Below are 26,203 nucleotides of genomic sequence, written 5' to 3'. Positions count from 1 at the left end.
GTACAATACTGGAAGATGACCTTGAAACTAAGCTTAAAATAAAATAATATGCATTATGCTACAGTAAAGTTCTCCTTTCCTCTCTCCTCAGTCTTTCTTTTTTAAATTGAATTCATTTTTAAATGAAGCAAAGATGAATATTTTTAATGATAAAAGGTACAGTTCACAAAGAAGATAGACATCATAAATCATTAACTAAAAAAACAAAGAAACAAAGATACATAAATCAAAAATCAAAAGAAATGAAGGAAAAAGAAAAATGTTTATAATCATACTGAGACATATTAACATTTCTCTGAGAATACTTTATCAAGTGCAGAAAAAAGTAAAAGCAACTTGAATTATGTCATTCATAATTTAAATGTAATAAATTTCTATTTCTATTAATTTATATTATTCTTATATACTACACAAATATATTTAAAATTTTGTGTCTCATACATTATTATCAGGTGTCCATAGGACATTTAGAAAAACTGGCAAAAAGATAAACAGTACTAAATTTCATAAAGTAAAATTTTTTGTGATTTAATTATACATATACATATATTATTTTTGAAATTATTTCCCATTATAGGTTATTATAAGATATTGACTATAGTTACCTGTGCTACACAGTAAACCTTTGTTGTTTGTTGTGTATCTATTTTTCTAAATTAGAAAAATAGCATTTTATTCATAATAAGTCAAGCGAGTGGAATCAAAATGTCATAAATTTTTAGCTAGGCAAAATTCCTAATTTTCTAAAATAGACATTATTTATATGTATGCATACAGGAGATTTTCTACTTTGTTTAATAAAAGTTTGAGAAAGAACATAAAAAAAGTGATGGAGAAGTTGGAAAACATAAACTAAATTAAATGAGAGCATTGAATATGAAATGGGAAAAGTGAAACAGACTAGATAAAAGTAAAACGTCCTCATATTGTCCAGTTGTTTTTAAATATGGCTGCTCATTAGAAACATATCTGGAACTCCAGTCAAAAGAAGAAGCAATACCTGGACGTTTGTATTTTTTGAAAAAACTCCAAGATAATTCTGATACGCATCTGAATTTTAAAAAGTGATTACAGATTTTTCTATAAAGTGGTAGCTTTGATGATATAGAATTCTATTATTTTTCTGTTGACCAATCATGATAAATGGTATTAAATGAGTAATAGTTACGTAATCACAATAGTGAAAGATGTTTATCAGTTTTCACAATCAATAGCCAGACAAAAATAAAAGATAATTACAATTGCAAGCCATAATAGAACATGATTAGCCTAACAATATAAAATAATTGCATGCAATTTGGAGAGTCAAGCAGAGTGACGGAATTGCATACATGCACATGTTTTCATCTGCTCAGTCAGTCTATGTCTTTTGGTTGGTGCATTTAATCTACTTACATTTAATGCAATTATTGATATGTATGGTCCTATTACCATTTTTGTAACTTGTTTTGGGCTTATTTTCTATAGGTAAATATTTTCCTTCTCTTGTTCCTGCCTAGAGAAGTTCCGTTAGCATTTGTTGTAAAACTGGTTTGGTGGTGAATTCTCTTAACTTTTACTTGTCTGGAAAGCTATTGATTTCTCCATCAAATCTGAAGGAGAGTCTTGCTGGGTAGAGTTTTCTTGCTTGTAGCTTCTTCCCTTTCATCATTTTAAATATATCATGTCATTCCCTTCTGGCTTGTAGAATTTCGTTTGAGAAAACAGCTGATAGCCTGATGGGCATTCCCTTGAATATTATTTGTTGTTTTTCCTTTGTTGCTTTTAGTATTTTATCTCTGTCTTTAATTTTTGTCAGTTTGATTATGTGTCTCAATGTGTTCCTCCTTGGGTTTATCCTGCCCGGGACTCTATCCTGCCTGGGACTCTGTGATTCCTGGACTTGGTTGACTATTTCCTTTCTCACGTTAGAGAAGTTTTCAGCTATTATCTCTTCAAATACTTTCTCAGGTCTTTTCTCTCCCTCTTCTCCCTCTGGGACACCTATAATGCAAATATCAGTGTGTTTAATGTTGTCCCAGAAGTCTCTTAGGCTGCCTTCATTTCTTTTCATTCTTTTTCCTATAGTGTGTTCTGTGGCAGTGATGTCCACAATTCTGTCAACATTTCACACATCTTCTCAATCTTTGCTTCCATTCTTTTTCTGAGATCCTGAATCGACTTCACTATCATTATTCTGAATTCTTTTTCTGGAAGGTTGCCTCTCTTCCTTTCATTTAGTCGTTTATCTGGGGTTTTATCTTGCTCCTTCAAGGAATCTTCCCAGCCCAGGGATCAGACCTACATCTCCTGCACTGGCAGGCGGATTCTTTACCACTGGGCCACCTGGGAATCCACTTGAGTTGGGGAGTAGGACTAACAGGCAGAGGTTGATAAAGGCTGCAGACTTTTAGTTATAAAATAAACAAGGTCTGATGTGCTAACTTTACTATATTTGATAACAATATTCTATAATCAAAATTCACTAAGAGAGTAGAATGTGCTCATTCTCACACACACAAAAAGGTAAAATTATGAAATGATAAACATGTTAACTAATTTGATGGGAAGAATTCTTTTACAATGTATACATATATCAAATCATCACATTGTATCCTTTAAATAACTTAGTTTTGTCAATGATACCCCAATAAAGCTGGAGAAAAAAAAAAGAGATCAGGAGGAAACCTTTGGAGGCGATGAGGTGATGAGTATGTTTATGACATAGATTGTGGTGATGGTTCATGGATATAATATATACTTATCTCCAAACTCATCAAGCTCTATATACTTGAAATATGCTTTTTGTATGGCAATCATACCTCAACAAAGTGATTAAAAAAAGAAACTAAAGAATGGGTGACTATAGATCTAAAGAAGGGAAGTGAACAATGAGATAGGTTAAACTGTGTCTACATAATTTCTAGAATGGATATAAAGCTTAAGATAAATGCAAAAATCATTTTTGAGGACTAGATGCATACTGTAATGAACAGCAATAATATTAAGTAAAATTTTACATGTTATACAAAGAAATATGTGTTTGAGGATATGTACATATTTATATATCCAAAAACCTATTTCAGGCAGACCTGAGTTAAAATCTTAGCTTTACCTTTCAGTTTTGTGTGATCTTGGACAAGCCTCAGTTTTCCATCTGTAAAATGAGAAGGCTGCAAGACGCGGGTCCACCCAGAAGCCATCTCAGCCTTTAAGATGCTGCCCCTTTAAGGAGGGCGGGGTAGCGGAGAAGGTAGCCGCGCCCCCTTCCTCTCCTCGCGGAGCCTTCCAGACCGCCTGTTTCCGGCCTCGCCCCGCCCCCTAGGGGAGGGGCGGGAGCAAAGGGGGCGGGGAAGGAAGATGGTTTACCTGGCGCGGCGGGCGCGCGGCGCGTGCGAACGGCCGGACAGGTCCGCGGGGCTCACTTCCTGGCGTTGCCCCTTCCCCCTCCTCGCCGTTACCCTGTACATCCGGCTCATTTGCCCTCCCCGCTCGCAGGAGCCGTTGCCGCCGCTGCCGCCGCCGCCTGGCTCGTCGCGGCTCCGCCACAGGGGCAGGTGCGGAGGGGTTCCCGGTCCGGCCGCCGCCGCCGCCGCTGCCCCGCTCCGGGCCCGGGGCTCCCCCTAGCGCTGCTGAGGAGCTGCCGCCGCGGCTCGAGGAGGGCGGAGGAACGGGGCTGAGAGAGAGCGCCTGCAGGCTCGCGGGGAGGGTGACTGGTTTATTTTTTTCCCGTTTTCCTCGCTTCTCTCACACCCCTGGCTCGTCTGCTCCGCGACCCCATTTTGGCGGAGAGGCGGGCGCGGTGGGGCCGGCGCCCACCCCGGCGCCCACCCCTGGCGTGCGGCGGCATCTCCGCGGGCGCCCCGGGCCCTTCCTCCGCGCCCCGGGCCGCCCTGGCGCTCATTCATTCGGCTGTGCCTTTCTCCGCCCCTGCCTTCTTCCCCTCGCGTCTCCCCGCGCGTGCTCGCCGCCCTTTCCCGTGCCCAGTCTTGCCTCCGCCCGTGGCCTTTGGCTCCGGGCGCTTTCCCCTCCGGCGTCTATGGCCGTCCCCCGACCCGGAACTCCCACGTCCTTTCCTCCCAGCGGCCGCCTTCCCTCCCGCTGCTGGTCCCCGGATCCACACCCCCTTCTCCCTCGGACTCCACCAGGCCTCGCCCGGACACGCGGCCCTCCTGATCACCTGCCTTGATCTTGGTGCCCCGACCCCTTCCACCTGTGCCACGATACCGCCCGATTCAGGTGTTGCGTGGACCGCAGATCCTTAGCATTTAAAGTCCCGGTTCTCGGTCCTAGGGTGTGGCCTTAGCTGTGTTTCCAAAACACACGTTTCTACTATAATTATCCAAATGCATGACTGTCAAACTGTAGTGGACTTGGCACTTGCTCTGTGTGTGTGTGTGTGTGGTCCTCATGATTATTCTGGGTCACACCAAATCTCTCTCTCTCTCTTTTTTTTCCCTGGAGGAGTGTGTGATTGATTTGCTCTGAATGTAAAATTTGGCCTAGGATTGTTACTCTTTGAACTCCTCCAAGTTCCTTCTCCCGCTGTTCCATGACTGATTTGCAACATTACCTGTTAATACTGTTTGTTGGTGAAGTTTCTTGTCGACTCATCTGTCACCAGCAGTTACTGAATGTCCCCCAGTGTGCAGAATACTGATGAAATGCCTGAATTCTTGCAGTGCTACAAAATGCCATTCTGGAGAAGACAAAGACTTGGGGCATTTGTTTTCACTTTTTCTCCCTTCATGTGTAATGTGGAGAATGTGTATCAGTTGTGTGTTCTTATAGTCTTGCCATTTGGAAGACTGGCATTCCAGAGGAGTGTTTTGTATAGCTCAAGGAATTTCAGTCACTTGGGTGTTCAGAGACTTATTGGAGATCGTTTTAGACTAATGTATCAAGAAAAATAAACTGATCCTTTTTATTCTTTAATTACACTTAATAATAGAAACAGAAGCTCTGTGTCTGGAACAACTTGGTAATTGGGGCTTATTTGATAGCCTGTTTGTAAAGTGTTGCAGTTAACTAAAGCTACCTGATTCAGCATTCATAAAATGAAATGACAGCAGTTTTTCTAATGTGACATTCATAGTTCATAATAATGAACTCCAAGGAAGGTACTTAATCCTGAAGTGCACCTTCCTGCGTGTCAGTTTGATACAATTGCTGTCAATATTAATAGCATTTGTCTAACAGCCCTTTCTTCTGGAGAGGTAGGTACTAAAAAGGTGGTTGGCTGTTTGTCCACTTTCAGGTTTTCGATGACCACTTGAAGCACTAAGATTACTTAACTTGGAGTCAAGATGGCATTTTTTTTTTTTTTTTTTTTTTGGGCAGAGCAATTTTGCTGGGTAATATATATGTTAAATTCTTTAAAACAGGTAGCTACTTGAGAAAAATCTTGTTTTGTAAAATGTAGGATAAAAAGTATGAATTCTAGATTGTTTGATGATTGCATTAAGGCTAGATTTTTCTCTCCTAAGAAAAAATGGTTGATCAAAGGAAGGCATGATTAGTAAATTGACCCTAGTCGCCCCAGCAAAAATTCAGTTTCAGATGCTGAGTGAAACTGAGTGAATGTACTTTATTTCTGATAGATTACAAGTGACATGTAACAGCTAACTTAAGATTTTCTCAAAACTTTCTCCTTCAGATGGGTGAAAAATAGTGTCATTCTTGAGGTTATTTGACTCATTTAAAGTGGTCATTTACCTTTACTTAGTAATTGAGCAGTAGAGACGGATGCTTATTTCATTTAATCCTAGTCTCCTTGGGGAAAATATTGTACTGTCACTTTTATGAAGTTACTTAACTCTTAACTATTAATGCACTCCAGTGTTGGAACATACAATTTACTCTTTTCACTGTTTAAGGAAAACAGCATTTCAGGAACATTTAATCACAGTGTTGGCAGCGCCCACTGTCGCTGTGGTCTCGCCTTTCCTGTTACTCTGTAACAGGGTTTGGCCCAGTGCCTGCCTGTGCAGTGGACATGCAGTCAGTGTTCTGACTAATTGGATGAATGGCAGGTTTGCAACAGTTAGACTGTAGCACTTTGTAATTATGTAGCAAAAGTTTTAGAGAAAAATGTTGATTGCTCTCAGATGCAATTTTCTCTGGTAATTTGTAAGTTTTGTTTTTCAGGGGAAAGCGCGCCCCGCAGTCCCCCACTACCATAAATTACACAGTCGAGTTTCCCCTATTTGAGGAAATCGCAGAGGTCAACACACCGGAGTGCAATGGGTGAGCCTCGCCCTGGGAGAACCACCTTCTTGATAATGGTATCTCCTCTGCCAGGTAAGTATACTTGTAAGTTTTGAGAATTGCTATATATAATTATTTTAAACTGCTTTGAAATCTTTGGGGAGAAACTACAATAGACATATCAGTTTGTGATATGCTTTAGTTCTGTGAAGGGATATGTTCACTGAAAATGGATATTTGTTGTATGTATCTTGTCAACATTCATGATCAATGGTAATTCAGATAATTTCTTGTATATTTAAAGTTTCTAAAAATCAGCATAAAAACTCTTTTGAGTGTGTGAGTTCATCCTATATTATAATCAGTTCACTACATAAGGTTAATTTTCAAGGAGCATTTTTTCATATAGTAGAAAAGTAATGAATCTGATAATGTGGCAGTGTTTACTTAACATTTCAGTGGTGGTGATGATAATGATGTTAATAGTAACTAACACGTAGCTAGTGTGTGCTACTTGCCGGGCAGTGTTGTAAGACATTTAATCTTTACAACACCCTAATTCTAAAAGGTGATCGTATTATAGACTAGGAAACTAGTAAGGTTAGGTAACTGAAGGGACACAGAGATGGAGGACTGGGTCTCTGCTCCTAATTGTTACTCTGTAATAGTGAACACCTCTGTGCCACGTTCTCTATACGACCGTGCAAGGTGTAGGTTAATTCCTAGTTAATTCTTAAGTAGCATTAGCAAAGTAAGGCTCAAGCCGCTTAGGTAACTTGTCCAAGTACTTGCCCAAGTAGGATCAAGAAGGCTGGCATTTCAACGCAGGCCTCTGTGACTTGTAGTCTTCACTAAAATTATTTCAAAGTACTAATTTGAGGTCCTGTATTTTATGTTATATATTTAGAAGGCATACTTAAAACAGCGAGTCTCCAAACGTTTTCACCTGCCACACAGGATGGATAGTGTTCACTCTTCTCTACTGTCTGTGAACATATACGTTACATGGCAGTTGCATATAACATAACACAGGCAGGGTGAGATGTGACCTGGGGAGTCGCCTGGCTGGAGCACAGTCCTCAGATAACCAGGGGCCCCTGTGCATGCACCCAGTGACTCGGGTGTGTCAAGAAGAGTTAATTACATCCTATTTAACTCTACATCAATTTAGGAAGCATAATTCATAAAATCAGTTAAGACACAGGCCTCAGATTTTATGCAGAGAAGGCAATGGCAACCCACTGCAGTACTCTTGCCTGGAAAATCCCACGGACGGAGGAGCCTGGTAGGCTGCAGCCCAGGGGGTCGCTAAGAGTCGGACACGACTGAGTGACTTCACTTTCACATTTCACTTTCATGCGTTGGAGAAGGAAATGGCAACCCACTCCAGGGTTCTTGCCTGGAGAATCCCAGGGACGGGGGAGCCTGGTGGGCTGCTGTCTATGGGGTCGCACAGAGTCGGACACGACTGAAGTGACTTAGCAGCAGCAGCAGCAGCACCTGTCATTTTATTTAGTTCAATAGACTTTAAAAATAATTCACGTCAGAAAATGTAAAAAACGCCACGCCTCAGGGTGCCTGCCCATGGGGGAAGGAGCGCGCCCAGCTCCTGCAGCATATTCAGGAGAGGCATCCACACAGGGACCTGAGCGCACCACACACTGGCTGGTTCACAGGACTTATTATCCTATCCTAGACGTCCCGGTCCTATTAGCCCTAGCTGCAGGGACCGAAAGTTTCCTCTGCCCCTTCTGAAAATATTAGATAATGTCAGTGCAGGGGAATAATACACTCTTTCTGCATTTCTACCCTGCAGTGCAGCAACTGTTGCTCTTGGGGATGATTGTGCTAATTCTTAGCTCATTAACGCCAAGTACTACATGCCTACACACTACTCTAACCAGAGAGAATGCAAAAGAGAGTGTGATACATCTTTCTGGAGCATTGAAGTTTAATAAGATTGAACCAAGGGAAGAACCAAGGAGTTGGCAATAACTATCCTCTCCCCCACCACATGGAAGACAGAAGTGTGGGGGATGGGGACAGTCCAGTCTCTGAAGTTTCACCCAGCAGGGGAGGAGGGGCAGCCAGGCCAGGGTGGTGCCTCTTCTGGTCGCCCAGGTCCCTGCAGAGCATCCTCTGTGCTGGTCAGGGTTTTGGACAGGAGGCTTCCTGAAGGGGTGGAGGTGTCTACGGCCATACCACCCTGAACGCGCCCGATCTCGTCTGAAGGGGTGGAGGTGCTGGGTTTGAGTCCCATCATCCAGGTGGGAACATGCCCAGGTCCCAGGGGGCTTGGCAGGTCATCCCCTAGGTGTTTCTGGGCTCACTTTTTTACCCCTCTTGCTGGGCAGCCCACAGCAAAGATGTTTAAGGAGACCTCTCCATATTCTCCCAGCCACCCCCTTCTTCTTCTGGGTGAGGCCAGGGGGAGTGACTGGAGACAAATTCTGGGGCTGCCCAACAAGGGTGGAGCTTCCCGCATCAGGCACATCTGGGGGGCAGTGGGTTTTACCGCTCATGTCACAGGTGCCCCTGCTGTCCCGGGTGACGGTGGCATGAGGATCGTGGGTGCCGTGGGCACCACCGGTGTCACGGGCGCCTCTGGTGTCCCTGGGGACACTGGCGCCGTAGGTATCGCGGGCGCCACGGGCGTCTTCTATGTCGCAGGCCCCAGTGGTGTCCTGGGTGCTTAGGGCGCCGTGGGTGAGGCTGGTATCGCAGGCGTCTCTGGTGTCCCGCGTGAAGCTGGTATCACGGGTGTGGCTGCTGTCACGCCCGCCGCAGGCGTCACAGGTGAGCCTGGTCCCGCACGTGTCGTGGCGGTCACCGGCGCGATCGGTGGCTGGGGCGCTGCGGCCATCACGGGTGTTGTGAGTGGAGGGGGCTGAGCTGGGGGTGACGGTCCTCGCCTCCAGGCAGGGTGAGGGAGTGGCAGGCTCTCTGGTCTTCTCCCTTGACTCCTGGTTCTCCTGCTCCATGGTCTCCCAAAGCCAGTCGGGAATAAGCGTGGACACTTCAGGGCTGGCGGGAGGCGTATGTTCTTGGCTGCTGAGGTCGGAGGAAACAGCCGGCCTCACAAAGATGGTGCGGGCCCGCACCTTGGGTCCATTCGAGTCTCTGCCAGTGCTTGTATGCCTGCCCTGGATCTGGTCCCTCGACCAGCCCAGTGTCATCCCCATTGTCACCCCAGGGTAATCTCCATAGGCTGGCGGGAGTGGCCTTTCCAGGCCCACGTTCAGCCAAGGATGATGCCGAACATCATCTAAAGTCGCCCTGTTGGCCGGGTTGAGCCTTAACATACGGCGCATCAAGTCTTTTATCTCACCTGATAGGCCTTCGGGCACACGGTAGTGCCCTGTGCAGATGCAGTCCCGCAGCTCCCGGAAATCTCGTCCCATGAAGGGGGCGGACCCCGTTACCAGGGTGTACAGCACCACGCCGAGGCTCCACACGTCCAGCTCTGGGCCTGTGTAGGGCAGCCCCAGGAAGAGTTCTGGGGCCATGTACTCAAAGGTGCCGCAGAAGGTGTTCAGTTTTTTTCCGGGGTGCCACTGGTCGCTGAGGCCAAAGTCTGAGAGTTTGATCTTGTTCGCCTCCAGGAGGATGTTGCCCGGCTTCACGTCCCGGTGCACCACGCCCCGCCGATGGCAGTGCCGCAGGGCTGAGACCAGCTGGCGGAACACGCCTCGGGCCTCCCCCTCGGTCAGGCAGCCTTGGGCGTCCAGGTAGGTGGCTAAGTCTCCCCCACTGAGGTACTCCATGATTAAAAAGAGAGTCTCCTCGGTGTCTATGATCTCGACGAGTTGGACAATGTTTCGGTGGTTGTTCATGCTTCTCAAGGCCCTGACCTCCTGAAAGAGTTGCCGGAGGTTGGTCTGATCTGTCTTCTCGATGATCTTGATGGCTACCAGTCCCTTGGTGAGACGATGCCGGGCCAATTTCACCTTGGCGGATTGGCCCTCGCCAAGGGTGTGAAGGATGTCATAATTTGCGATACGAGCCATCTTGTTAGTCGAGATGGCTGTGAAGTCCTGCATCCCTAACTACACTAACTACCACTAAGCTATACTAATGACCTAACTATACTAACTCTACCACTAAGCCCTCACTAAGAATGCTAACTGTTCTAACAATACTGCGTATGCTAACCGTGCTATACAGCTATTCTAATGCTAACAACTATGGTAACAGTGCAGATACTAACTATGCTAGGAACCTGTTAACTATACCCACCACACTAACTATGGAGAAGACTAACAGTGCTGACACTAACTATACTATCTACGCTAGCAAACTAGTAGCTATACCAACTCTGCTATAACTATGTCAATGATGGTCTCTATGCTAACACTAGCAACACTAACTAAAAACAAATAATAAGATAAAATGAGAAAAAGAAGGGGGGAAATGGGGAAAAACAAAAAATGGGGAGGAGAAACTAAAACTGAAAGAAAAAAATGATAAGACACAAATTAAAAAAATGAGAAAAAGAGAAAGAAAAAAGAGAAAAAGGAAAAAAAAATCAACAAAATGGCAAAAACACGGAAAAACGCTCGCTAGCTATAGGTCCAGCCGTCAGGTCACGAAAATCAGCTTCCAGGGCTCTGCGGACAAGACCAGCTGAGGTCTTATAAAGGGTTCTGGTGAGTTTCATCACAATGATGCCCTGTGAGGTCAGAGCAAGAAATGGACCAATCGTGGCTGGGATAAACCCAGTGGTTTTTCTCCCTTTTCAGCTTCAAGGCCCCTTTACACTTAGGTAAAAGGTCCCAAAGAGATTTTTCTTTAAATATATTAGAGACTGGTATTCACTTTGTTAGAAATTAAAATCTGTAGGAGGCTTCAGCAACTTTTTCATTTCTAGTTTGAAAGTTAGTAATAATTCTAAAGACCTCATAATGTCTCCACTTGAAATATTCAGTTCTTTTTCCTCAAACTCTGGTCGCAGTGTGATGATTTAACTGACTTGATGAAACTATAGGAAAATGTTCTATTGTGTGAGACACTGGTAAAGCACATTATTAATGTTTATGAAGCTGAGAGAAGATTTGCCAGGAGGATCAAGAGCAGATTTCTCATGGGGAGCCTCAGAAGTCAGATGACATGGGTCAGTGTCTTTGAAATGTTGAAGGAAAGAAGGAAATGTTGACCAAGAATCCTATGTTTAGCAAAACTGTCCTTTGAAAATTAAACAGTGATTAAGGCATTCCCAGTTCAGGAGAGTTGAGAGAATTCTCAACCACCCGGTCTTCCTGAGCCAGGGAGTCCTTCAGGTTGGAATGAAAGGTCCTCAGCAGGGACTCTAAGCTTCATGAAGAGGTCAAGATCTCTGGTAAAAGGAGGTAAATGGATGATTAGAAAAGCTAGTGCTACACTGCTGTAATTAAAATGGATAACCAGCAAGGACCTACTGTATAGCACAGAGAACTCTGCTCAATGATATGTGGCAGCCTAGATGGGAGGGTAGTTTGGGAAAGAATGGATACGTGTGTATGTATGGCTGAGTTCCTTTGTTGTCCACTCAGTTGTAAAGGCTGCCCTTTGTTCACTAATTGTTCTGTCAAATTATAGGCAGAGAGAGAGACCAGGCACCCTCAACATATTCAAAGGAGAATCAGCAGGATGGTGAAGGATTGCAGAACTGGGTGACATGAAGAGCACAGACATGGATTAAGGAGATTTGTTGAACCTGAGGAAGATAAGATTCTGGACACGTGAGGGCAGATTTTCATTATCTGAAGGTCCTTCATTTAAAAGTTTCCTGGTGTGGGTCCTAGTCCCCAGAAATGGATGGTGATACCATTCAGCAAGAGAGGAATTCCAGGTCCCACAGGGTCCCAAAAAGGGTGAAAATAACTAAGTTTGACTTTTGAATGTGTTTTACTTTAAAGTTCATTGGACATGCAGGTAGAGACAGTGAATGAGCAATTAAAAATACAGGTCTGTCTTTCTCTTTCTGACTTCACTAATGTAATAGGCTCTAGGTTCATCCACCTCATTATATATGGAATCTATAAAGACAGTACTGATGATGGTAGTTGCAGGGCAGAAAAGAGACAGACATTTTGGACCCAGTGGGGGAAGGAGAGGGTGGGATGATATGAGTGAATAACATTGAAACGTATACACTGCCATATGTGAAACAGCCTCTGAGAGTTTGATGTATATGACCCAAGGAAGCCAAAGCCAGTGCTCTGTGACAACTTAGAGGAGGTGGGATGAGAGGGAGGTTGGAGGGGGATTCAGGCAGACATATGCATGCCTGATGCCAATTCATGTTGATATATGGCAAAAGCCATCACAATATTGTGAATTATCTTCTAATTAAACCAATAAAAATATATAAAAAATGTAGGTCTGGAGTTTAGAAGAACAGTTTGGGCTAGAGATAGAGATTTGAAAATTATCAGCACACAAATGGTAAATAGAGGTGTTTTGATTTTCTTTTTTTAAAGTAGACTTTATTCTATAGTGTGAGAACAAAGCTAGGCAGAGGATGGAAACTCATAGCATGTCAGCATTTAAGGGTGAAGAAAGGAAGAAGAGACAGAGTTCAATTACTGGATGATTAAAGGAAATCAGAAAGAATTCACAGAGACAAAGGACAAAAGAATTTGAAAGAGTTAAATGTCAACTGAGCAACAAGGAATAAGATAGGGAGCGAAGAAGGGTCAGTTGGCTGTGGCAGTTAGTAGGTCACCAGAGACCTTGGAAGGGAAGTTTTGTGGCGTTGATGAGGCCCAAAGCCAAACAGCAGTAGTAGCTTAGGGAGTAAACGGAGCTGTAAGCAAGAGAGGGCAGTAAATGTGGATGACTCGTTTAAGAAGCTGAGGTTAGACAGGGTAAGTGACATTGCTGAAAGTCACGAGGCTCATAAGGGTTGGAGCCAGGACATCAGACCAAGTGCCCTGATGTATTAAAATGTCCTTTGAGCATTTCACTTAGTCATTTATTTATTTATCCAAGTGTGTATTGGTCACCGACTCTATTCTAGATGCATGGGAGTTAGACCCTTTAGATATTGCATCATACAAAGAAAGGTATGGATAACTGTCAAGAACAGTCTAAGATTTCACTCTGCTTGCAAGCTAATAAGTTAGCCTTCCACAGTTTCGTGGAGGCTGGCTTAAGACAGGAGACTCCAGGGTCAGAGAAAGAGGACAGTTGATTATTTATAGCAAGAACAGTAACCAGGGTAACACCATTTTCTTAAACCAGGTTCTTCAGCCTCAGTTCACATAGGGTAAGTGACACAAATAAGGTCATGTGATATAAAGAGTTTTCCTGGAATGCAGGAGATGCAGGAGACATAATTCAATCCTTGGCTCGGGAAGGTCACCTGGAGGAGGGCATGGCAACCCCTCCAGTATTCTTGCCTGGAGAATCCCATGGACGGAGGAGCCTGGGGGCTAGGGTCCATGGGGTTTCAAAGAGTTGGACACAACTGAAGCAACTGAGTGTGCACAGTAAGAAGTGTTACAGGGGAGGAGTACTGAGTTCAGGGAATCTGGATCTTTTTTACAATGAGCAGCAAGCACTGTCAAATCTTTGCCTCAACATTTGACTGTATCGTATTAGACAGTAGATAAGCCTGCCTTCTATCTTCTATCTCTAGCTTCCATGGTTGTCTGCTATGCAAACATTCAGGAAAAAGCCTAGAACAAAGCAAAGCAGAGCTTTTGCTTGTAAGACGTGCAGAAATGCAAAAGACCCGTGGAAAATTGTCTCTGAATGATGATATGGTATAGAATATAAAGTTCCTATTTAATATTCATTTTCTTCCACTTAGTAAAAGACCCTAAATATATACCAGACAGAAATGTGCCTAATTGAAGACTGTGAGAGCCGGAGCTCCAGCAGCCCTTCTGTGACTGAAAGCTCACACGAAAAAAGGTAGACTAGAGGGACAGAAAGAGTCGGGGTCCCTGATAGCAGTACGGACGCCTTATCTCCAAGTTATATATGAATGGATAAATCTTTAGGTGTTTATGTCATTATATTGGGTTTTGCAGTATAATGGTATATTAGCAGTCACATACTAATAGTTCCTATTATTAATAGTCAGTTCACTCATTCAGTAGTGTCTGACTAGTACTGACGAGGAAAGAATTCTAGACAGAAGTCAAGATAACTAGGAGACTAGAATTGTAGCTTTCAATTTGCTACTAACTTACTGTGTTACCATGAGTATACAACTTAACCTCTGTCAGCTTCATATTTCTCAGCTAACTCTTAGGTACTTATTGGTGCTAACATTTTTTTTTAAATTTTCAGCTCTTAAAATATCTACTCTTTTTTGTTTTTCAATACTCTTTTGTTCTGTATCCTATTTTCTTTTGGGCAGGTGCTCATCTGAAAAGCAACTGGGTGAAAGGAAATCAGATAATGTCTTAATTTGTTGTCTTCCTTCTCCCAAAGGTGAAATATTTGTACTTTGGAGATGTCTCAACCTAGGGACCTTTGCCAGGGACCTTTAAGGTTAGTATGGGAGGGGCTTAGATGAAAATAGCTCACAATAATGAAAATCATCTGTTATATAACTTCTCTTTTCCTAGGGCTTAGCACAAAATCTGGCATGCAGTTGGTCCTCAATAAATGATTATTGAATAAATGAACCAATACCCTCATTTTAATTTTTAAAATGAGAAAATTAAGTGCTAGAAATGGGTGGGGGGTGATTTCTTTTGATTATATTTGATAAACTGATACCTGCACTACCATGAAGAATGTAGCCCAGAAGTTTCCATATAAAATAAATCCCTGATAATCTAAAATAGAAGAGGTCAAAAAGAAAAAAATGATATTTGAATTAATAGTTTCTCATGATCTTTTCTTTTTTTTAAAGGAGAGTAGGTCATTTGTTCATTGGAAACATAGCTGTCAGTTTAAATTATGCCCTCGTTTGAGTAAATTGATATTGGATAATGAGATTTCACTGAATGGCTACATATTTTTTTCCCCTGGGCTAAATAACTCCAGTTCCTCTAACCTTTTCTCATGAATTCTATTTTCTAGGCTCTTAATCATTCTCTTTGTTCTCCCATGAGATTCAATAAAAATGTTAACTAGCAACAAATATCATAGGATGATTTTTACATGAACATTAGCTCTACTTCACCTTTAAGTACATCACATCCTGGGTGACCACAGTGTCAGATCTAGCCTTTTATTATACACTAGAATACTATTCTACCTAACTAATGTATGGAATTACCTCTAGGTTTGTATTAGTCTGAAGATCCATGATGCTACCTCTACGTATATTACCAAGCATCTAAATAATTAATATTAAGCAAACAGAAGGACAAGTTAGTGTATGGGATTTTCTCATTTTCAATCTGAATATTTCATTTGTTCACCCATGAATCCATCCTTTGATTCTTTCAGATAGCATGTATCATTCCCTTACTCTGAGACAGGATCTGTGCTAAATGCTGCTGTAGACACAAAAGAGAGCCCAGAGGCTCAAGGACTGATACCTACTATAAACCAACAATTAGGATAGAGTGCGGTTAAACAAAAGATGTAAAGACAGGATGCTATCTGTAAAAACAGGAATGTCCCCTAATCCACTTGGGTTCAGATATCTAGAAGGACAAGTAATTAACTGGGCAAAAGAAAGTTGGAAAATTGCTGCACTATGTAAAATGAACATATGTTATAAATTAGCTATTACACCTAAAGGATTGTAGATTGGGAGAGAAGACTTTAGCATGCACTTGCCATGATACAGGACCATGATTGAAGTAGAATGTCTTTTCCATGTCAGGTACTATGTGGGGTGCTGGAGTTAGAGCAGAGAATAAGCTAAATATGTCGGGGAGCTTAATATCTAGAGGAAGACACAGACAAATGAACTAAGAGTTGAAATTAGAGTGACCTATTTTTTTCTCAGGACAGTCTTGGTTTATTCCCATTGCCCTGGTTTAGTTATTAACCACAGTCCCTCTCACTCTCAAACTGTCCGGATTTGAATGATAAAACTATATGGTCATCCTTGTCATGGGACAATGTGATAATTGCTACCCAAGAGGTAATAGAGGGTGTGATGGGAGCCTTAATGAGAGAAGACCGAGAAGAAGCTCCTAACTCAGTCAGTGAGTCGGTACACTGATGATGGAGTGGACCACTCAGCTGTGTCCAGCTCGTTGTGATCCTATGTACTGTAGTCCACTAGAATCCTCTGTCCTTGGGATTTTTCAGGCAAGAATACTGGAGTGGTTTGCCATTTACTCCTCCAAGGGATCTTTCCCAGGGATTGAACCTACATCTATTACATCTCCTGCTTTGGCAGGTGGATTCTTTACCATGAGCCACTGATGTTACTTGACTTATTTTTAGAAGTTTATAAATGATAGTGATGAAATAAATTCCTTATTGGAGAAGAAATACTAAAAAAAAAATCTACCCAAGTAACTGTTTTAATAGCCTGACTCAAGCATGTGTTGATAACTCTGTTACAATAGTATGAAGATAAAGGTGTCTAATGAAGCATCAAGCTGTGTCCATGAGAAGTTAGTTTTTCTCAAATGGAATTAAGAGAGCTGGTGGGCTATAGTCCTTGGAGTCACAAAAGAATTGGATGTGACTTAGCGACTAAACAACAACCATCAATAGTGTGCTCCCTTGGAGGGGTAGCAACATCGATCACTTTTAGAAGATTAAGCAAGTCTGGATGGTTGGTGATTCTGGTAGAAGCACATTTGAGCTGCTATCAAAATGAATCCTGAAGTTACCCAAATGAAACCGTATTCCAGAATTTTTTAAAAGTAAAAGTAAAATGCTTGTGTATGTTTGGAAACATGGATACACACATAATGATTCAAGGCATTATTGTATTTTTTCCCATTAGACAAATTCCTATGCCTTGGAGGAAAAATCAAGATTATGTAAGTTCAAAAGGCCAAACATGCTTTGAGAATGGATTGAATTCTTTAACAGCATATGGTATAAAAACGACCCTTTTTGCTGTATGTGTGAGGTTGAGAGAGGGATTCCTTAGTAGCATGTCGTCTAGTCAGAGGCCCCAGAAAGCTAAGGAGAGAAAGCTAAGGGGAGAGCTGAAGAGATGCCGACTGTCATAAATCCCTTTATCATCCTCAACTGTCTATAACTACAGGTTATGGTGAAGAGAAAAAGGCCAAACTCTAAGAAGGTAGTTAGCATGACTTTTGAAGAGCCAGGATTAGAAGAAAGACATAGGGAAGGGAGAAAAACAAAATTTTTAGCATCTCTACATGACTGGCACTGGCCTGAGTGCCTCACTTATGATGGTTCTTTGACTCCAACAGTGACCCAGTGGTAGACATGACTATAGAAAACATGAGACTTAGGAAGTTTCTATTCCTGGTCCAAATATCAGTTCGGTTCAGTTCAGTTGCTCAGTTGTGTCCAACTCTTTGCAACCTCATGGACTGCAGTATGCCAGGCCTCCCTGTCCATCACCAACTCCCAGATTTTACTCAAACTCATATCCATTGAGTAAGTGATGCCATCCAACCATCTCATCGTCTGTCATCCCCTTCTCCTCTCAACCTCAATCTTTTCCAGCATCAGGATCTTTTCCAATGAATCAGTTCTTTGCATCAGGTGGCCAAAGTATTGGAGTTTCACCTTCATCATCAGTCCTTCCAATGAACACTCAGATTAATCTCCTTTAGGATGGTCTGGTTGGATCTCCTTGCAGTCCAAGGGACTCTCAAGAGTCTTCTCCAATACCACAGTTCAAAAGCATCAATTCTTCAGGACTCAGCTTTCTTTATAGTCCAACTCTTACATTTATACATGACTACTGGAAAAACCATAGACTTGACTAGGTGGACCTTTGTTGGCAAAGTAATGTCTCTGCTTTATAATATGCCGTCTAGGTTGGTCATAACTTTCCTTCCAAGGAGCAAGCGTCTTTTAATTTCATGGCTGCAGTCACCATCTACAATAATCTGGGAGCCCCAAAAAAACAAAGTCTGTCACTGTTTCCATTGTTTCCCCATCTATTTGCCATGAGGTGATGGAACTGGGACTTCATGGGAAATAGATGGGGAAACAGTGGAAGCAGTGTCAGGCTTTATTTTTGGGGGGCTCCAAAATCACTGCAGATGGTGATTGCAGCCGTGAAATTTAAAGACGCTTACTCCTTGGAAGGAAAGTTATGACCAACCTAGATAGCATATTAAAAGACAGAGACATTACTTTGCCAACAAAGATCCGTCTAGTCAAGGCTATGGTTTTTCCATTGGTCATGTATGGATGTGAGAGCTGGACTATAAAGAAAGCTGAGTGCCAAAGAATTGATGCTTTTGAACTGCGGTGTTGGAGAAGACTCTTGAGAGTCCCTTGGACTGCCAGGAGATCCAACCAGTCCATCCTAAAGGAGATCAGTCCTGGGTGTTCATTGGAAGGACTGATGCTGAAGCTGAAACTCCAATACTTTGGCCACCTGATGGGAAGAGCTGACTCATTGGAAAAGACCCTGATGCTACGAGGGATGGGGGGGCAGGAGGAAAAGGGGATGACAGAGGATGAGATGGCTGGATGGCATCACCAACTCGATGGACATGAGTTTGAGTAAGCTCCAGGAGTTGGTGATGGACAGGGAGGCCTGGCATGCTGCCATTCACGGGGTCGCAAAGAGTCGGACACGACTGAGACTGAACTTAACTGAACTGATGGGACTGGATGCCATGATCTTAGTTTTCTGAATGTTGAGCTTTAAGCCAACTTTTTCACTGTCCCCCTCCCTTTCATCAAGAGGTTCTTTAGTTCTTCTTCGCTTTCTGCCATAAGGGTGGTGTCATCTGCATATCTGAGGTTATTGATATTTCTCCCGGAAATCTTTATTCCAGCTTGTGCTTCATCCAGTTCAGCGTTTCTCATGATGTACTCTGCATATAAGTTAAACAAGCAGGATGACAATATACAGCCTTGACGTACTCCTTTCCCAGTTTGGAACCAGTTTGTTGTTCCATGTCCAGTTCTAACTGTTGCTTCCTATGTAAAATATATACACATATATATAGAGAGAGATAAGATATAGATATATACACACACACATATATATGCATATAAATAAGCTTATGTGTACATATGCATATAGTAGACAACTTGGAAAATATATAAAGAGGAAACTGTGTATCAGAATACATTGCTACTATTTTGGTATGTATCCTTCCTTCTACATATATTGCATACAGAGTTGTTGTTTGGTAGCTAAGTTGTGTCCAAATCTTTTGGGACCCCATGACTGTAGCTCACCAGGCTCCTCTGTCCATGGGTTATCCCAGGCAAGAATACTGGAGTGGGTTGCCACTTTCTTCTCCAGGGGATCTTCTCCACCCAGGGATCAAACCTGGGTCTCCTGCATTGCAGGTAGATTCTTTAGCACCACACCACCACTGAATTCAATTATAGTTATGTCCTTTTTTTCCACTTAACTTTTAATCACAGCTTCTTTGTACTTACGAAGAACCTCTTTGCATTTATAATTTTAAAAGCATGTAATGTTCTGTCTTACGGAATTATTGTAATTTGCCCAAACCTCTCATTTGACATTTAAGTTATTTTAACATCTTTTAAAAACAAATATGTTACACTGCAAGAAACAGCTTTGCATATAACAAAAAGGTTAAAGGCAGAGCCTAGTATCTCTATTTGCTGATACTCAAATAGGATTGACTTCTGGATGACCTACAAGAGGTAATGCTGAGAACAGTCTTAGAGCTTAAAGATGCATACACATATATATGTACATGTGTGTGTATATGTGCAATAATAGTAGTAGGAGGAAGAGTAATACATCTATAATTTAGAACCAGAAAAGTTAGATTTGGTTAGAGAATCTGCTAAGCTGAACAATAACAATTACACATGCAAATATACTGAAAGTAGCTAATTTTTAATGTAATTTTAACAAACAGGTAAATTTATTAAGAAATACTCTAACCACTGAGACCAATTAAATATTCATCTCTTACTAGGATGGACCAAAACAGAGGAAGACGTCGTCTATCCTGGTGCTAACACATCTGTGCATAGTTACACATACACACACTCACCTACACAGTGAGCGAAACCTCCACAAAAGAGATACATGTATCATATTTCACTTTATGGATAATATTTAAATGAAATATAATTATGGAATAATGATCAGGAAAACTTACTCTGGAGTCAGACTGTTTGAATTCAAATTCCAGCTTCACTTTTGCTAACCTTATAAATTTCAGCTGATTCTTTGACTTCTTTACAATTCAGTCGTCTCATCTATAAAATGAGATTTAATGTTATATAGATCATAGTTAATTCTTTGATATTGATAGAATAAGATAATACATGTAAAGGCCTTAGTCCTGGCTCATGAGAACTCCTCTATTGATGGTAGCTATGATTGTTGTTTTATTGGACTCACTTCTTCCATATTTATTTTCACTTCGGTATGTACTTTTATTTTGGTAAGTCAAAATTCTCCAAGAATTATACCAAGCAGCTTCTGATCGGGAGAGAGAGCTGATCCGACTTTATCCTCTTAAGTATCACTTTGCTCTTCAGCCATTAATTCATTCATCAAGCAGCTACTGGGTGCCTACCATGTTCCAGGCACTGAGCTCGGTGTGAGGGGTTCAGAGAATAAAGATGTGATCCCTGGTCTCAGGCACGCTCCATCCTATCAACATTTAAAATATTCCTCAGTACATATCAGCACGTCTCTTTCTTGGGGTCATGCCACACTCCCTTTAAAAGCTTGGCCAAGCTTGTGCAAAATTTCTCTGTGTTCCCAGGGCAAACATGAGGTGCAATGAACTTAAGAAAAATATTTACTAAGAACACAGCAGAATTGAACATACAAGCAGTGTCTAGTTAGATATCTTTTCCAGAAGCAGATTACTGTATAGAAAGAAATCCTCTCCTCTCAAGCCCTAGTCTGGGAATCAGCACTTTGTCCAACTCTTGGCCTCATTTCTCAGAGATCTCTAATCCCTGGCTCCCTCTCACTTCTCTGGCTTCCATGAAGCTAACCATTGTCTCTTTTGCCTTGTCTCTAGCAAGATGCAAATTACCTTTCCTTCCATGAAGCCAGCCTGGGTCCTCTAGAGTCAGGGAGCAATTCTGTCAGACATTCATTGAGTTCTAATGACCCTCCCCACCTACACTGCCAGCCCCAATCACTCTCAAACCAATAACTGTGCTAGACATTTCCATCCCAACAGAGATGTGTCCAGGCCACCGAAAGGCTAAGGAAGGTGCACCCCAAGAGAAATTATAATGTGAGTCACATTTAAAATTTAAATTTTTTGGACATCACCTTAAAAAAGGTAAAATGATGAGGCCTTCCCTGGTAGTCCAGCAGTTAAGAATTCTCCTGCTAATGCAGGAACACATGTTTGATTCCTGTTCTCAGATGATCCCACATGCCGCAGGGCAACTAGGCTCATGTAACACAACTATGAAGCCTGTGCTCTAGTGTCCAAGAGCCACAACTCCCACAACAAGAGAAGCCACTGAGATGGGAAGCCTTCACACAGCAACTAGAGAGTAGTCCCTGCTCATCTCAACTAGAGAAAGCCCACACACAGCTATGAGGACCCAGTACAGCCAAAGACAAATAAGTGAAAAAATTTTTAAAGCAAAATAATCTAGGTAAAAATTAATGATGTAGTTTATTTAAATCAGTATCAAAACTTTTACTATCTCAATATTCAATTAAATATAAATTATTTATCAGGTATTTTATGTTTTAATACTAACTCTGAAATTCAGTTTGTATTTTACACTAACAGCATATCTCAATTCAGACTGGCCACACTTCAAGCGCTCAATAGTCACATGTGACCAGTGGCTACCGTGTTGGACAGTGCAGACCCAGGAAGTACAAAGACCTTCCCTACACAGCAGTGCTAACATATACACTGTAAGAATTCTCCCACCCACCATTACAGGAGGGTCATTCTCTCATAACCTCTTACTTCCTCTCTCTCATGCACCCTTGCAATACTAATAAATCAACTCCTCATCCAAGTATCTTATCCAAATGATGTTTCCCACAATGCTTTCAGGAAACTTCCATCCATATAACGGTCTCAATCCAGCTCTCCCTGTTGTAAGTCATTGTTTCACATTTCTGTGGCAAATGCCCCAATACATCATCTTTAGTAAACATCGTTAAGAATCTTATTGTACATAATTCTGGGTTGAATATGGATTAAAGTGAAACTGGAATATTCTCCATCTACCTTAGACCTGATTATGTCTGCAAACACAACCAGCTTGGCTTGGGTCTTTGCTGATCGCTTCCTTCTGTTAAATATACTTTGTGTGCAGTTAGGAAACTAAGTTGAAGGATGAAAAGAACAAACATACACGGCTGTTGTGTTACATGGTTGAACTGATTGGTCCGTAAGCCCCAAATAATCAAGCCAGCCCTATAAACAAATAAAAATTAATACTACCAAGACAATCTCCTGGGACCTTAACTCTATCACAAACTTTTACAGAATAACCTGTAAAACCTAACCTGGGAAGCCTTTAGAGAAATTAGATGCCCACAAAAACATTATTCTTAAAGCCAGCCTCTTCAATCATTTCCATCTCTTAAGTTGTTCAGGTGTCACTCAAGCTGAGATTTCTCAGGATGTGTACCATCCCCCCCACCCCCTCCACCCTGCAATGACTCTAGTTCACCCAAGGAAGTATAGATAAGGTGAAGGAGCCAGCATCTCTCATCTCCTCCTCATTGTCTGAGGATTCAGGCCCGAAATGCTTTATAAACCACAATTCTATACAAGTACAACACAGTTTTCACAAATGCACATTCAGACATTGAAAATTATATAATATAGACAGATTTAGAAATGATTAATGGCTGGCTAATGAGATCGTATAAAAGTATGCGGTCCATAAATAGAGTCTTATAAAAAATGAACTGTTAGTCGGAAGATACTGCATTTTGCCAAAATGCCATTCCTCTAAGGGCATCGTGTCCTATTAACAGCTCAGCAGCATCCATCATGTGGACACCACTGTCAAAGGTGTGATTAGAATGACTCTAAATTCTGATAAGCTACCCCAGTCCTTTCACGGGGCTTATTTTAAGCTGTCTTGATTCTTTGTCTCATTCTGGATTTTCAAAGCGTGTCTTAGAAAAGCAGTCTTTCTGCATGGTCCAGGACCTAAAATCATTCTGTGGTCTTGAAAATTTTTCCAATATTCAGCACACCTACTCCTGTTCTAGAAAGGAGTCTATATTGTCCATGTGGGACATATTCTTGACTTCTAGGATTTATTACTCACATTTCCAAAGAGGGTTAGGCTTGGTTACTAGTATGTCATGACACTTGACTAAGGGTCAGAAGTTAGGGTTCTTCAGTAGCTTCAGGCCCAAGATCTATGGCTGTATTACCCAACTTCAGAAACTTGGATTCTCAGCTCAGCACTGTCATGTTTGACTCTACATATTTAGTAAATCATTTATATTTTCTGAAATAAGGAAGATAAATTTTTTGAGTTTTGTCATATATATTTTTTAATCCATGCTGTTACATGTCCAGTCATTTTTCATTTTTTTACCCTTTTATTATTGAGTAAAAGTCCTTTGTATAAAAGTATACATATACCTTTTTATACATACAGTATTAATTTACAAAGTATATACATAAAGTATATTACCTTTTCAATAATTTATATAAGTATAATATAAAATATAATGATTATTATTCATTATGGTTAATAAAATGAATAGAATACTTTGAACTTGGGACCTAGATCCACTACAACTAGCTTGTGATTTTAAGTAAGGCATTTGGTTCTTTTAACTTGTTTTTTTATGTCTATAACATGCAGAATGACCACATTCCTCTCTCCTAGTTTATCAGTTTGCAATAAGAATTTATACGTACTGAAGCCTCATGCAGACTAGTCTAACCACCATCCACTCCTGCTTGAATTACTGGTAAACCCCACACAATCAATGCATAGAATATCATGTATCTACAACATATAGAAATCAATGTATAGTACAGGATATACTCTTTCATGTCTGACTTCTTCGGTTCAACAGGTCTGTGAGATCAATCCACACTAGTCTGCCAACTGATCTTTCAGCTTCCACCATTCTCCAATCAGAAGCCAGGATGAACTTTTAATTATAAATTAGAATATGTCATTCGCTTCCTAGAAACACTTCAATGGGGGCTTCCCTGGGTGGTCTAGCAGTTAAGAATCTGACTGCCAATACAGGGAACACGGGCTCAATTCCTGATCCAGGAAGATTCCACGTGTCACGGAGCAAGTAAGCCCATGTACCGCAACTGCTGAGCCCACACAAATTGGAGCCCTCCTTCGCAACAAGGGAAGACACCACAGTGAGAAGCCTGCACGGCCCAACTATGCGGCAGTCCCCACTCACTGCAGCCAAAGAAAGCCTGTGCGTAGCGGCAAAAACCTAGTGGAGCCAAAAATAAATCAAAAAATCTTAAAAAAAAAAAAAAAAGTCACCTGGAGCATTCCCATTTCCTTAGAATGAAATAGAAATTTTCACCAGGGCTTACCCAGACCCACTTCCCCTTTGCCCACCCGTCTTCACTTCTTCCCACTCTCCCTCTGGTTGACATACTTTATTACCATGTTTCCAACATGCTCCCTTCAGTCCCACCACCAGAGGATCTGAAGAAAGCTTCCCTTCTCTGTTGCAATTTTGTGGGTTTTTCACATTTGGATCTCGGCTTATAAGTCATCGTCTCAGAGAGGCCCTTTCTGCCTTCTCTGACCAGGCAGAGGATCATGTAGGGCACTGAGAAAGCGTTCAACAATGGTTTATTAGATTAGTGAGAAAGGGGAGTGAGAGTGTTTTATACACTATTAAGCATAAAATGCATGTGAACATTTGTTAGTTATTTTTTTTTAAGTAACAAATACATGTAATAAAATGTACACTAATAAATGAGACCATGTCTTCATGGTCACTATGAGAAAAAGACTGCTCTAGACCTTGTATTCCATAAGCATACACTTAAGATGTGGAGTAAGATGGAGAATGCTGGAAATTATCTAATTGTCCAGAAATGATAACTAAAAAACACATTAGCCGCATGTCTGAGTGTGAATGCCTGGCAAGTAGGAGGCTTCTTACAGAAGGGCGGTAGAGGCAAGTCTTGAGATCTGTACAAAGACTCGATTTACGTTTCAGGAGGTAATGTGAGGGTGAGGACAATAAAATTATTGTTGCTGATTTCTTTTTCATTTTCATTTCTATGAATCAGAATGTTAGTGTATAAGTTATATAAGTGAATACGATTTAAGATATTTCATAAATAGATTCCATTTTTCTTCTCTTGAAATCAGCAACGTTCTATTCTCTGGCTATTAAACGTGTAGGCTGATCCCCAAGGCGCAGTCAATACTCTGGGTCCAGCAAACAGCTCGTCTCCTGCTCTCCTTCACCTCCACCAATCTCATCAAGAGAGAATTGTGTTTGTTCCCAAACTTATGTATTCATTTGTACTTATTTATAAATTAATAAAATATGGTTCCAAAAAAACCCCCACAACTGTTTCTATGAAAACTAAGATGAATCTATTGAAAAAATTCAATAAGGGTGATTTGCCTTTTTTTTTTTTTCTGATTTGCCTTTTTTTGTTGTTGTTGACATGGGTGTAGGTAACACCATTATAGAATATTTGGATAGGGTTGTAAAAATCTATAGACATATTCTGCATTAAAATAGCTGTAGGTGTCTTCTTATTTTTCCATAACTTAAGGAAATAAAAACTCAAATATTTGCCTTTAGGCAACTTATTTCTATGCAAAAAAAAAAAAAATTGGATCTACATCAAAGGATTGGCAAAGTAATGTCTCTGCTTTTTAATAATAATAATATGCTATCTAGGTTGGTCATAGCTTTTCTTTCAAGGAGCAAGCGTCTTTTAATTTTATGGCTGCTGTCACCGTCTGCAGTGATTTTGGAGCCCCCCAAAATAAAGTGTTTCACTGTCTCCATTGTTTCCCCGTCTATTTGCCATGAAAT

General features: G+C 41.4%; 1 protein-coding gene and 1 non-coding gene across 9 annotated transcripts in view; one reads left to right on the top strand and one right to left on the bottom strand.

Annotated features, from left to right (window-relative positions):
- The first annotated feature begins 3,335 nt into the window (after window positions 1-3,335).
- Window positions 3,336-26,203, top strand: part of LOC122451179 (cuticle collagen 19-like) — a 369,564-nt gene continuing 346,696 nt past the window's right edge. The window contains exons 1-4 of one of the 8 annotated variants that reach the window (XR_006272329.1): window positions 3,336-3,688; window positions 6,127-6,279; window positions 9,789-9,914; window positions 24,418-24,670. Coding sequence is in view for 3 of the 8 variants with exons in the window: in XM_043483780.1 (XP_043339715.1) it covers window positions 3,340-3,536; window positions 6,127-6,229 (300 nt within the window). In the remaining 5 variants the exon portion in view is untranslated. Of the gene's footprint in view, window positions 3,689-4,443; window positions 4,475-6,126; window positions 6,280-9,788; window positions 9,915-11,760; window positions 12,941-20,162; window positions 21,251-24,238; window positions 24,671-26,203 lie in introns of those variants that run through there. The other 7 variants (XR_006272328.1, XR_006272330.1, XR_006272331.1 and 4 more) reach the window with 7 other exon arrangements.
- Window positions 6,124-6,287, bottom strand: LOC122451555. The gene has a single exon (XR_006272452.1). It is a non-coding gene; the product is annotated as a U1 spliceosomal RNA (small nuclear RNA).

This window comes from Cervus canadensis, chromosome 12, assembly GCF_019320065.1.
Source record: "Cervus canadensis isolate Bull #8, Minnesota chromosome 12, ASM1932006v1, whole genome shotgun sequence".
Lineage (NCBI taxonomy): Eukaryota > Metazoa > Chordata > Mammalia > Artiodactyla > Cervidae > Cervus > Cervus canadensis.
This window is presented reverse-complemented; position numbering and strand designations above follow the sequence as displayed.